Genomic DNA, 11,803 nt, shown 5'->3' with positions numbered 1-11,803 from the left:
CGCCCTGCTCGGGCCTGCTGGGGGGAGGGGCCCCGGCGGCGACCTTTCCCCCAGATTGAGCTATTTTTAGGTTGGGTGACAGTTCTCACGTGAGACCCCCCCCCCACTCTTGGTCCCCCACTGGACAGCCCCAGAGGCGCAGCAGCCAGTGCAGCTCCAGGGGGAGAGGGGAAGCCACCGTGGTCTCCGCCCCACGCACTCCCGACCCCAATTTGGGAGCGGGTATCGAATTCCCCTTGCGGGGTGGAGGTGGGGGGTGGGGCGGGGCCGGAGGCAGCTGCTGAAGGACGCGAGGGCACAGGCCACAAGTGCCGAGCCTCTTCCCGGAGTGGACCCTTGAGCTGAGCCGTGAGTACGGAGCAGCCCCCGCGCTCCGGGGCGGGGGGCGGCGGCCGGCGGCGGACTAGCTGGCCCGATGGCCACCTTCGTCGGAGAGCCCCCCCGCCCAGGCCTCCCTCCTCAGGCTCTCCATATGGGGCGTCCTCCCGGCGCTTGCGTTCCATCCCGGGCCCTTAGTCCCGCGCGCCCCGCCCCGCTGGGCCGGGGGTCCATGGAGGTGGTCCCGCCCTCATGAGTGGGAGGGGCCGTTGTGGTCCCACCCTCTCGCGTGGGGCGCGTGGAACGGTGCGCTCCAGGGGGCTCGAGGCTCGGCGGCCGTTGGCGGCTCGGGGCTGGCCATGGGGCGGAGGGCGGCCGGCCGGGGCCGGGGCCAGGGCCGGGCCGGCGTCTGAGGGCGGCCCCACAGCCTCCGAGCCGAGCCCAGCGCAGCCCAGCCCAGCGAGCCCGGGCCGGCCGGCCCGGGGGCCGCGATCGAGCTCCGTGGTGAGGGGAGGGCCTCGGTCAGGGGAGGGCCTGAGGGTCTGTGGTGGAGTCGGGGCCCGCGGCCTGGATTGGGGAGGCGGCTTTGTCTTGAAGCTGGTTGCTCGTGGGGTGGTAACTGGGTATTGGAGAGGCTCAGGCGGGGCGAAGGGACTCATCCCAGGCTCCCAAAGACCAGTCCCTTGGGTGTGTGCCCGCTGGCGCAAAGGCCCGGGCCCTTAGAGGGGCAGGCATGTCAAGGGGCCCTGCCTGCAGTCCAGGAGCCCAGGGGAAAGAGGGAGGACCGTGGCGGGAGGAAGTGGGAGCACGGGCCAGGGAGCTGCCTCCAGCACCCGGAAAGCTCACTGCGCGGCGCTAGTGGAAAGCAGGAGGAGCAAAGGCCAGTGTGCCTGCCCTGCAGACTAGGGAAGGGGGAAAGAAGGCCCGGGGCTGGAGCTGCGATTTACTTAGTCTGCCAGTGGGGAGCTATTGGAGACTCTGGAGCAGGGGAAGAGAGGAAGGGGGGCCTGGAGAAGACCTAGCCCAGCGGCAGCAAAGGGGCTGAACTAGGCTGGTGGCTAGGACAGGACTGGACACGGCTCAGCCCCACTCCGGGGTGGGTTAGGGGCCAGACGGAGTGGCCATGGGCATGGATCTCTTGGGGCAGAGGAGATTGCCAAGGGCAAGGGCATAGAAAGGGACGAGGAGGAGGCCCCGGGGCACTCTTCTGGGGGCACTTTGGTTTAAGAAGGATGAGGTAGATGAGGATCTCGAAGAGAACTGGGGGACCAAGGCTCCGGTCCTCACCAGGACCCAGAGGGCACAGGGAAGGAAGGAGGGAGAGGTGGGCAGCCTAAGCATTCCTTCCCCTCACCATGCCTGCTGGCCACTGGCCCTAACCTCGGCTCAGCCTCATTGCTGGCCCCTGCCCCTTAGAGTTGGGCTTGGACCACTCTCCTTCATCTCCCCCAAAGGCTGAGGCTGCCCCCCCAAGATGGCAGAAGCCCACCAGGCCGTGGCCTTCCAGTTCACAGTGACCCCTGATGGGGTAGACTTCCAGCTCAGCCGAGAGGCCCTGAAGCACGTCTACCTATCTGGCATCAACTCATGGAAGAAACGCCTTATCCGCATCAAGGTGGGGACCCAGGCAGGGCCAAGGGGAGGGGGGGCAGACTGCCACGAGCTCCCTCTTCAGTTCCTGGGTCCCCAGAAGCAAGGGGGCAAGAGGGAATCCGCTCTGTACTTGTCCCCTCCCACCTCCGCCCCCCTCTGCTGGTCCCCACACTGGCCACCTGGGGGCAGCACTCCTCAACATTCCCGGTTCCCTAAGAGCCCTGGGGGGCTCTGCCCCCGCCCCCGTCCCCACAGAATGGCATCCTCAGGGGCGTGTATCCTGGCAGCCCCACCAGTTGGCTGGTCGTTGTCATGACAACAATGGGCTCCTCCTACTGCAATGTGGACCTTTCCATGGGGATGATCTGCTGCATCCGGAAATATATCCCAGAGGGGTGAGGAGGCTAAACCAGGGGCCTGGTGGCTGGCTTGGGGGGGGTGAACCTGGGGGGGGAGAGGGGGGCTGGTCCTGCTGCCGGGCACTGGAGCCGTTCTGGCATCCCGTTCCTCCTCTTGCTCCTCGCCGTCGGGCCCTAAACTTCTGTGTCCATGGCACTGTGCTCTAGAAGGCTGGGCTCTCCATCCTGTGGGTCCCACCAGCCCTTGTGGATTTGGGGAGAAGAGAGGGGCCCCATGGGGAAGGCTCCAGAGTCAGCACTGTGTCCCAGCTCCTTTTTCCAATCCCTGGACAGATGCTGCCGTTACCTGACCCTGCAGACCCGAACGCTCATCAGCGTGGGCATCTTCTCCACCGGAGTCTGGGTGACTGGCATCTTCCTCTTTCGCCAGACCCTGAAATTGCTGCTCTCCTACCATGGCTGGATGTTTGAGTTGCACGGCCAGACCAGCCGGACCACCAAGATCTGGGCTGTGAGCAGGGGCTGCCAGGAGGAGGAGGAGGAGGGGGCCAAGAACACCTGGGGAGTCTCCGGGGCGGTCACCCAGAGAATCTTAGGACCTCGGCCCCCATCGCTCTTGACCCACTCTTGGCCTGGAGTCCGGGTCTCCCCAATGCCCATAACCCTCTCCTGACCTTCAGATCTGCGTCCGGCTCCTGTCCAACCGCAGGCCAATGCTCTACAGCTTCCAGACATCTCTGCCCAAGTTACCAGTGCCCAAAGTGGCAGCCACCGTCCATCGGGTGAGGTTGGGGGGTAGAGGGTGGCTTGGCTAGAGGGTGGGCCAGTGCCCTCCAGCCTCAGAGGAGGCGAGGCCTGGCATGGGGATAGGACCCAAACCTGATGATGACTTGGGGGGGCGGGGGTGCAGTATCTAGAATCTGTGAGGCCCTTGTTAGATGACGAGCAGTATTACCGCATGGAGATGCTGGCTAAAGACTTCCAAGAGAAGACTGCGCCCCGGCTCCAGAAATACCTGGTGCTCAAGTCCTGGTGGGCAACCAACTACGTGAGTGCCTCTCGCCTTCTCGCCCTCCCAAAGCTCACCAGGAGCCCCCTCCTCCGGCCGGGCTCTGACCTCCCTCTCCCTTCTAGGTGAGTGACTGGTGGGAAGAATACATCTACCTTCGAGGCAGGAGCCCCCTCGTGGTGAATAGCAACTACTATGTCATGGTAAGAGCTGGGCCCCCGGGGGCTCTAGGGCCAGAGGGTGAGGGCAGCCAGGGTGGCACACAGCCTGACTGAGACACAGCCGGGCGGGGCCCCAAAGTCACAGCCAGGCAATGCGGCTCGGAGATGGGAACAGGCCCTGGGACACACCAGGGCCCTCTTAACCGGGGAAAGGCCTTGTCCAAAGAGCAAACATCGATCTGTAATTGGGAAAGGAAAATATCTTTAAAAAGAGATCAAATGGGATAATGGCAGGAGACTCCCCGAAGAGGATTTGGGGGATGGTGGGGAGAGGAGGGAGAGCCTAGAGACCAGTAGGCCTGCTCAGGGCCGAGGTCAGGATTTAGAGGGAGCAGGTAGGATGTCGGCCTCAGCTCAGAGGGAATGAAGCAGAACCTTTGTCAAATCGGCCCCTTTGAGCTGGCTTCCCTCCTTGGCCGGCCCTTCCTCGCCAGTCTCTTCATCCAAACTCTGCTGTGCACCCAGATTATTGTAAGAGGCTCCAGCTTGCCTCCCTCTTGACCTACCCAATCCCAACCCTGCCAAGAATCTCTGGTGGCTTTCCATTGATTACTGGCTAAAGGCTAAGCACTTCATCCTGGCATTCAAGGCCCCGTCTCATCTGACTAACCCCCTCTCCCTGCCTCCTTCTCCTTTAGTGGGGTGGAGGCCAGTTTAATTGATTCAGGGTAGCCTGTGAGAGACCTCGCCTAGCTGCCATAGTGACCCAGACCCTCGTGGGGTTTCCCTCTAACCAAGCTCTCCCCTGAGTCTCAGGGACTTTGTATTTGAATGGAATCGGCCCAGGTTTGGGAAAGGCCGTTTTCCATGGGCTTCATTCACGTGCCAAGCCCCGGGGACCAAAGACAAAAAGGAAGCTGCCCCGGCTTGCAAACGAGTGAGATCCAAGGGCAGGGAGGCCATGATGACGGGACTGTTGCTGTCAGGCCCCCGTTTGCTTCATATTGTCCTCACACCCACTCTGAAGGAAAGCCCAGAGTTAAGAGTTCTCCTGCTAATCCGAGGGGGCACTATGAGGGGTTCAGATTGGAAGAGCTGCCTGGTCTAAGGTGTTCAGCCAAGAGCCTGGGGCTTACCTGATAGGAGGAGGCAGGTGGCCTGTGCCTGGCAGGCTTCACGGAGGCAAAGAAAGCCTTGCCCCTCTGACGACAGGCCGAGCCCTTCTGATGCCAGGTCAGTCACATTGTCATCTGTGTGCCTGCCATCTCCTCCCCACAGAGTTCCCTATGCCACTGAAATCCCAAGTCCTGGCCAAATCCACCGCGCCCCTCACCATGGCCCCTACTCCGGATGCCCACCACAGTGCTAAGTTCTGGGGTCACAAAGACAACAGGGAGCCTCGAGCCCTTGCTCTCAAAGGACTTACATTCTAAGAGGGGAAATAGCCTCTAAGGCCCTTGCAAGCTAGCTTGTCTCTTGCCGGTCTCAGTCCCAATGGGCTTCCCTGTCGCCTGCGATGCTGTGCGTCACCCACCTTCCCCTCCCCTCTTGGTTATTCTCCGTGGGCCCATCATGACCCCCCTCCTCCTGGTTTTCCTGCCCATCCAACCTCTCTTTCTCAGTCTCCTTTCCTGATTTGCCCCCTAACAGCTCATGCTTCAGATTAGGTGCCTCCTCCCCGCAGTGGGTGTTCCTCTAATCCTGTCCCAGCCCCTTAATCTGCTCTCTCTCTGCATCCTTATCATTAGTCTCTATGCCAATGGCTCCCAGGTCTCGCCTAGCTCTCCCCTGGGCATCCAGCTGGATGTCCTGGCAACATCTCCGACTCAAGGTGTCCAAAAGAGACCATTAGCTTTCACCATCGATCTCCAAACTTTCATCTTTCCATCAAAGACACCCCATGGTGGGGATTCCATCTCCCAGGCCATAACTTTGGCAGCCAGCCAGCAGCTCAGTCTTGCCCCTCTGCTGTCACGCCATTGCTCACATCTTGACCCTTTCTCACCACTTATAGAGCTACCCAGTCTTTGGGCTGATGGCGATGTTGGCCAAGGGATGTTCTTTGAGCAGGAGTCCGGCTGGGTCGTACACTTCAATCAGTGGCCACCAACAGTGGTGTCTCTTGCCTCTAGAATCAAATATCAACTCCTCTGCTTGGCTTCACAAGCCGGCCCCAGCCTTTCCTTCCTTTCAGCCTCATCGGGCACTAATGACTCCCCCTGCTGAACTCTGGGATGGTCCAAACTGACCTTCTCTGTGACACTCCCACCTCTGCCCTCCTCACCTTGGCCTCAGGGAGTCCCTTTGAAGATGAGATCTCTTCCTCTGTAGGAGGTCTTTTCCGATCCCCCAGCTGGCAGAGGCTTCCCTCCTCCACTCCCTGGTAACCAGCTACCCTCTGTACTAGTCATCTCCCCTCCCCTGGACAGGAGGGATCCTTTCTGCTCTTTGTTCTTGTGGCCTCAGCATCCATCGGGGGTGCTGGCACACAGTAGGTGTTTGTTTAGCGAATGCTTGTTGCTTGATTAGGGGTCTGCATATAAATTTAGACAGAAGAGAGGCACATTGAGCCCAAGGTGGTCTGGGAAGGGAAGGCATGAGCAACTTGAAGGAAACCAGAAGTAGAAACGAGGTGGAGTGGGAGGACACACCAGGTATGGGGCACAGCCAGTACAACAAGCAGTTGGGAGCCACTGTAGGTTCTTGAGGGAGGGGAGTGATGTGATGGAATCAATAGTTTATGAAGATTCTTCTTATTAGGGCTGGTGGGGTGAGTCAGCAGGGCAATGATAGGAGAGTTGGCAGTCATTAACCAGCTCCAGCTTTTCTTCACTTTCTACCACACTGATCATGTAAGATTCCACCTTCGCAGCCCTATGGGCTTGTCTCTTGTCCCCTTAGTCAACAGTGAGCAGCCTGAAGACAGACCCTACTCTGCCCCTAGTGTCTCTCCTGAGCATTCAGTGTTTATTCAGAATGAGTTTCAAGCTGGAAGACACCTCGGCGGAGATGCTGTAGCCAAGCCCCTTGTTTTTCCAAAGCAGTAAACTGAGGCCCAGAGGGGAGGGGAGGGTCTAAGTTGCCAGCCTGAACAGACTGGAATCCAAGTCTTCCAGCCCTGGGTCCTGCAGGGGTTCTTCCCCTCTCCGCCACACCGATTTGAATGGGGTTTAGGGCAATAATACCAGAGATGGAGAAAAAGGAGACGTCGTGAGAAACATTGCCAGAGAAGGATGGACAGGCATAGGGACAGACGGGGCAAGACGAGACAGCAATGGGTTCTGGCCCGAGGCTCCCACTCCTGCCACTCTGGCCCTATGGCTCCTGCTCCTCCCTCCCCAGGATTTTGTATTTACCCGGCACACCAACATTCAGGCAGCAAGACTGGGCAGCGTGGTTCATGCCATGATCATGTACCGACGAAAGCTGGACCGTGAGGAGATCAAGCCTGTAAGTGTGGCCGGCCACAGGGGCCTGGCTTCAGAGGGCAGGGGCCAGGGGGCACCTCAAGGACTTGCTGAAGTTTGTCCCTCTCCTGGGCCTGTCCCACAGGTGATGGCTCTCGGCATTGTGCCCATGTGCTCCTATCAGATGGAAAGGATGTTCAACACTACTCGAATCCCTGGCAAGGATACAGGTACTCGGGGTTGGTTTCCCTGCTGCTGGTCGAAGGCCCAGGTGACCCCCTCCTCCCAGTCTTGGCCAAAAGCCCGTCCCGCTTCTTCCCTCAGATGCTAGATTCCGATTCCCCACACTGGCCAAGCACAGGTCTGTGGGTGGGGAGAGGGCAGGAAGAAATGAATGTGGGGAGAAGCATTTACTGGGCATCATTTTAAGCTTTGGGCAGTATTTCCCCTCAAGAAGCTTATATTCTAGTAGAGGAAGACAATCCCTTCATGGGCCCATTTAAAGGTTGAGAAGACATATTTGGGGGAGGGGACAGGGAAAGATCACCTGGCAAAAGGGAAGATGGAGAGTGTGGGAAGAGAGCCCTAGCCAAAGCCAAGGGAGGGCCAGCGGTCCAGCCAGGAGGGTTGGGCAGGGAACCCTGGGCCTGAAGCGTCGGGATCCGTGGCCGGAGCCCCGATGTAGACGGGGCAGTGGAGATGGTGGGGCATGACCTTGGCAGAGGCAGTAGTGGTTTGGTTGGGTGTGGGATGGAGCAGAGAGGGCAGGCAGGAAGGGGAAGGGCCAGCTAGCTGTGGGACGGAGTTCTCCTGCAGAGTCTGTCGGAGCTGCCTTGGGTCTAGAGTAGTTTGCGTCCCATTCTGTCCCCTCCCGTCCCCAGTTCTCCAGGCTTCTCTCCTCAGTCCTTGCAGGCCGCTGGCAGCTCGCCCTATCCTGGTACAGTGCTGCTGCCGTCCCTGCTCCTATAACCTCCGGCTCCCCTGCCCCCAGATGTACTACAGCACCTCCTAGACAGCAGGCACGTGGCTGTCTACCACAAGGGTCGCTTCTACAAGGTCTGGCTCTACCAGGGCTCCCAGCTGCTCAAGCCTCGGGACCTTGAGATGCAATTCCAGAGGATCCTGGATGACCCGTCTCCTCCACAGCCTGGCGAGGAGAAGCTAGCAGCCTTCACAGCTGGGGGCAGGTATTGGAGCCCTCCCAGCCCTGGGGTGAGGGGGGCCTTTGACCAGCTCTGTGGTCTGAGGGCGGCCGACCCTGCCATCACTGAGGGGTGCGGGACAAGGATCAGCAATGGGAAAGGGGGTACAGCTTGCTCTCACTACCTATCCTCCACATCAGAATTTCCCCGGGGGCCAGGAAGCAAAGAGCAATAAGCTGAGCCCAAAGCTGGGGTGGGGGGAAGAGTGAAGGGGATGCCCCTCCCATTCCCCTCACCTCCATGCAGTCCCTTGGTCACAGGGCTGAAGGGTGCTGACTCTCGAGGCAGAGGGCCTGGCTTCTCGTCCGAGCCAAGTGATCCCGGACGAGTCGCTTCCAGGGCCTTCTCAAGAAAGGAGGGGTTGGACTCAGTAGCCTCTGAGGGGCCACGAAGCTCTTAAACTGGAGCTCCCAATGCCCCAGCTGAGACTAGGCTGCCCCCACGTCCCCCCTGATGCCTCCATGGTCTCCCAGGGTGCAGTGGGCTGAGGCACGCCAGACCTACTTCAGCACAGGAAAGAATAAGGTCTCCCTGGAGGCCATCGAGAAGGCAGCCTTCTTCGTGACCTTGGATGAGGAGAGCCATGGCCTTGACCCTGAGAACGAGGCCAGCCTCAGCCTCTACGGGAAGTCTCTGCTACACGGCAACTGTTACAACAGGTGCTTCCCCTTCTCCAGGCGGTCACCCCTGCAGCCCCTGCCCTCCAGCCACCCCTCCTCTCTTCCCCCCACCCCATTCCCCTAGTCTGGCCAGTCCTGGCTGGCTTCTAGCCACTCAGCCAACCCCGGCTCCCCCCACTTTCTGACCCCCAGGTGGTTTGACAAGTCCTTCAACCTCATTGCTTTCAAGAACGCCAAGCTGGGCCTCAACACAGAGCATTCATGGGCAGATGCTCCCATTGTTGGGCACCTCTGGGAGGTAAGGAGGCCTGGGCACAAAGGCTGTGATGTGGGGGAAGAAGGCTGCTCCAGCTCAATTCCTCAGACTCTCCCTTCTACAGTTTGTACTAGCCACAGATGCCTTCCACCTGGACTACACCGACGCTGGTCATTGCCAGGGGAAGCCTAACCATTCCCTGGCCCCACCTCAGAGGCTGCTTTGGGATATCCCTGAAGAGGTAGGCAGGGAACATGGGGGGGGGGTCCCTAGATCTTCCCTCCAACCCTGCCCAGCATCACTCCTATCAGTCAGGGAATTTGGGCCTTCTGGCCAGAATGGAAGCTGAGGGCTCTATCGGGCCACCCAGGCAAGCCTACTGCCCCATTGAGAAAGCAGAGGGTGGGATGCAAGTCCTGGCCTTCTGGGCCTCTCCTAGCTGGCCCACTGAGATGGGCACGAGTGGCCTGGGGGCTCAGCGCTTGCCTCTGCTCCCTCCGCAGTGCCAAGAGCTCATCGAGAGCTCCTACCAGGTGGCCAAGACCCTGGCGGATGACGTGGAGCTGTACTGCTTTCATTTTGCCACCTTTGGCAAAGGCCTCATTAAGAAGTGCCGCACCAGCCCTGATGCCTTCGTGCAGATTGCCCTGCAGCTGGCCCACTTCCGGGTAAGAGCCCCTCCTGCCTAGGGCTGCTGCACTGGGGCGGGTGGCCGGGGTGGGTGGGGCTCCCCGATGCCTGGAGAAGGGCCCCCGACACTTGCGCTCGCTCCAGGACAAGGGCAAGTTCTGCCTGACCTACGAGGCCTCGATGACACGAATGTTTCGGGATGGCAGGACGGAAACCGTGCGATCGTGTACCGCTGAGGCCACGGCCTTCGTTCGGGCCATGATGGACTCTGGGTACATGGTGAGTACCTGCCGGGGCAGGGAGCTGGGAGCCAAGTCTGCCCTGGAGGCCTGACTGGCCCCTCACTCCTCTGCCATCCTCCCCTGCAGAAGCCAGACCTCCAGGACCTCTTCCGCAAAGCCGCTGAAAAGCATCAACTCTTGTACCGCCTGGCCATGACAGGGGCCGGCATTGACCGGCACCTCTTTTGTCTCTACGTAGTCTCCAAGTACCTGGGCCTTCACTCCCCTTTCCTGGCCCAGGTGAGTGACCACTGGGAAGGGACCTCGGCTGGGAAGGCTTCAGGGAGCTTCAAGGCCCGGGGCCCAGCTGCCTTCCTCCCTTCTCTTCCCTCTGCCCTAGGTACTCTCGGAGCCCTGGCGACTCTCCACCAGCCAGATCGCCCAGTTCCAGATCCACATGTTTGACCCAGAGAAGTACCCCAGCCACATTGCAGCCGGAGGGGGCTTTGGCCCAGTGAGTGACCCACCAGGGACAGGGGGAGGGCGTGTGTGTGTGTGTGTGTGTGTGTGTGTGTGTGTGCGCGCGCGCATGCTCCAGGTGAACCCCAGTTATGTTCAGGGACAGCCACCTCCAGCAGGATGCAGGCCCCTTTGGACTCCAAAATAGTGGCCTAGACTGTGCCAAGGTGCCATCCTCTCCTCTTTCCTGGCTCGAAACATTCATCAGTCTTTGGGCTTAGACATGAAGTCCAGGGGCACTCACTGCTCTCACTGCTCTCACTGCTTTCAGAAGGGGCCTCCTAAGAGGTGTGGCATCACCTGAGCAGGGAGGGGTGCCCACAGGAACTGGTTCCCTTCCACTAATGCAGAGTGCAGGCTTCCAGGGAACAAACAGAATGGTTGATTTGTGCCTGGGGCATCTCTGGTAGCCAGAGCAGCATGAGGCACTGGGCCCCTGGGGAGGGCCTTGAGGGGCACAAAGGGGCAAGCGCAGGGCTGATCCTGACCTCCTCTCAGCAGAGAGTGTGTGGTAGCTGCAGGCACGGAGCATGGCCACATACTATCTGTCCTCGCTGGTCTCTTGAGCTGGGGCCCATGCTGGGGCCAGCCCACCTTTCAGTCCCCAGGTTTCTCACCTCCTACACTCCCTCCTTCCTCTCAATGCCATCCAGGTAGCTGATGATGGGTACGGGGTTTCTTACATGATCGCTGGTGAGAACACCATCTTCTTCCACATCTCCAGCAAATTCTCAAGTTCAGAAACAGTGAGTTTCGGGCCAAGCTTGGCGTTGGGCAGCTCAGGGTGGGGGGAGGAGCCCCACGGATGGCAGGTTGGGGAATGGGGATGGAGGCATGGTGGGCCCTGGGCCTGCCTCTCAGTGACAAGGAGCTCTGTCCCTACAGAATGCCCAACGCTTTGGAAATCATATCCGCCAAGCCCTCCAGGACATTGCTGCTCTCTTTGAGGTTTCTGTCCCTAAGATAGTAGAAAGCTGAGATTGGAGAAGGCGGCCAGCTGCCCTTCCCTTTGCCCCTGTCTCCAGTGGCAGGAGAGGAGGAGGGGCGGGCCCACGGCCGGCTCCCAGGGATAGGTGGGCAGCCGGAGCCCATGAGCACACTTCGGAGAGCAAGACCCCTCCGTCCACCTGGCCAGACACTGTCCCCTGACAAAGAGAGGCACAGGAGGCGGGGGTGGTGGGGGTGGGAACAGAATTTGTATTTTTTTCAGTAGATGTTAATAAAAATAAGGCTCTTTGTGGAATTCTGTCCTAACCATTAGGTAACAGACTTTGGTTTCTGTAGTGTATGTGAGCTGAGCACCTTGGGGGTCCAGGCCCCATCCCATCCAGCCAGCTAGTGAGAGCGGGGTGGGGCTGATGGGGCTGAGATGGAGACTGAGGGGGCTTGTGGCCCATCCCTGGATTGGTCCCCAGGATTGAGTTGTGTGCCAGGGCTACTGGGCTTCCCGCTCTGGTGGGACTCGTGCCCACGGTTACACTTTCAATAAAAACTCATGTTTCAGAACA

At 59.9% G+C, this 11,803-nt stretch overlaps 2 protein-coding genes across 3 annotated transcripts in view; one reads left to right on the top strand and one right to left on the bottom strand.

The window, feature by feature from the left end:
* The window catches only part of MAPK8IP2 (mitogen-activated protein kinase 8 interacting protein 2), a 63,832-nt gene extending 63,329 nt beyond the window's left edge, over positions 1-503 (bottom strand). Inside the window, exon 1 of the mRNA XM_044679291.1 lies at positions 108-503. Coding sequence (XP_044535226.1) covers positions 108-503 — 396 coding nt within the window. The remainder of the gene's footprint in view (positions 1-107) is intronic.
* On the top strand, positions 278-11,803 carry CPT1B (carnitine palmitoyltransferase 1B). Of its 2 annotated transcripts, XM_044677700.1 has the most exons (19): positions 278-348; positions 1,773-1,933; positions 2,167-2,306; positions 2,604-2,781; positions 2,951-3,052; positions 3,181-3,318; positions 3,405-3,482; positions 6,783-6,890; positions 6,993-7,077; positions 7,839-8,034; positions 8,523-8,708; positions 8,862-8,967; positions 9,050-9,166; positions 9,429-9,593; positions 9,700-9,834; positions 9,924-10,076; positions 10,177-10,290; positions 10,949-11,041; positions 11,181-11,803. In XM_044677700.1, the coding sequence occupies exons 2-19, from the start codon at positions 1,793-1,795 to the stop codon at positions 11,271-11,273; spliced, it is 2,328 nt and encodes a 775-aa protein (XP_044533635.1). In that variant the 5' UTR covers positions 278-348; positions 1,773-1,792; the 3' UTR covers positions 11,274-11,803. The 2 variants fall into 2 exon arrangements, with proteins under 2 accessions (XP_044533635.1, XP_044533636.1); XM_044677701.1 differs by lacking the exon at positions 278-348 and having other exon boundaries at positions 1,810-1,933; positions 2,701-2,781.

This window comes from Gracilinanus agilis, chromosome 5 (genome assembly GCF_016433145.1).
Source record: "Gracilinanus agilis isolate LMUSP501 chromosome 5, AgileGrace, whole genome shotgun sequence".
Lineage (NCBI taxonomy): Eukaryota > Metazoa > Chordata > Mammalia > Didelphimorphia > Didelphidae > Gracilinanus > Gracilinanus agilis.
This window is presented reverse-complemented; position numbering and strand designations above follow the sequence as displayed.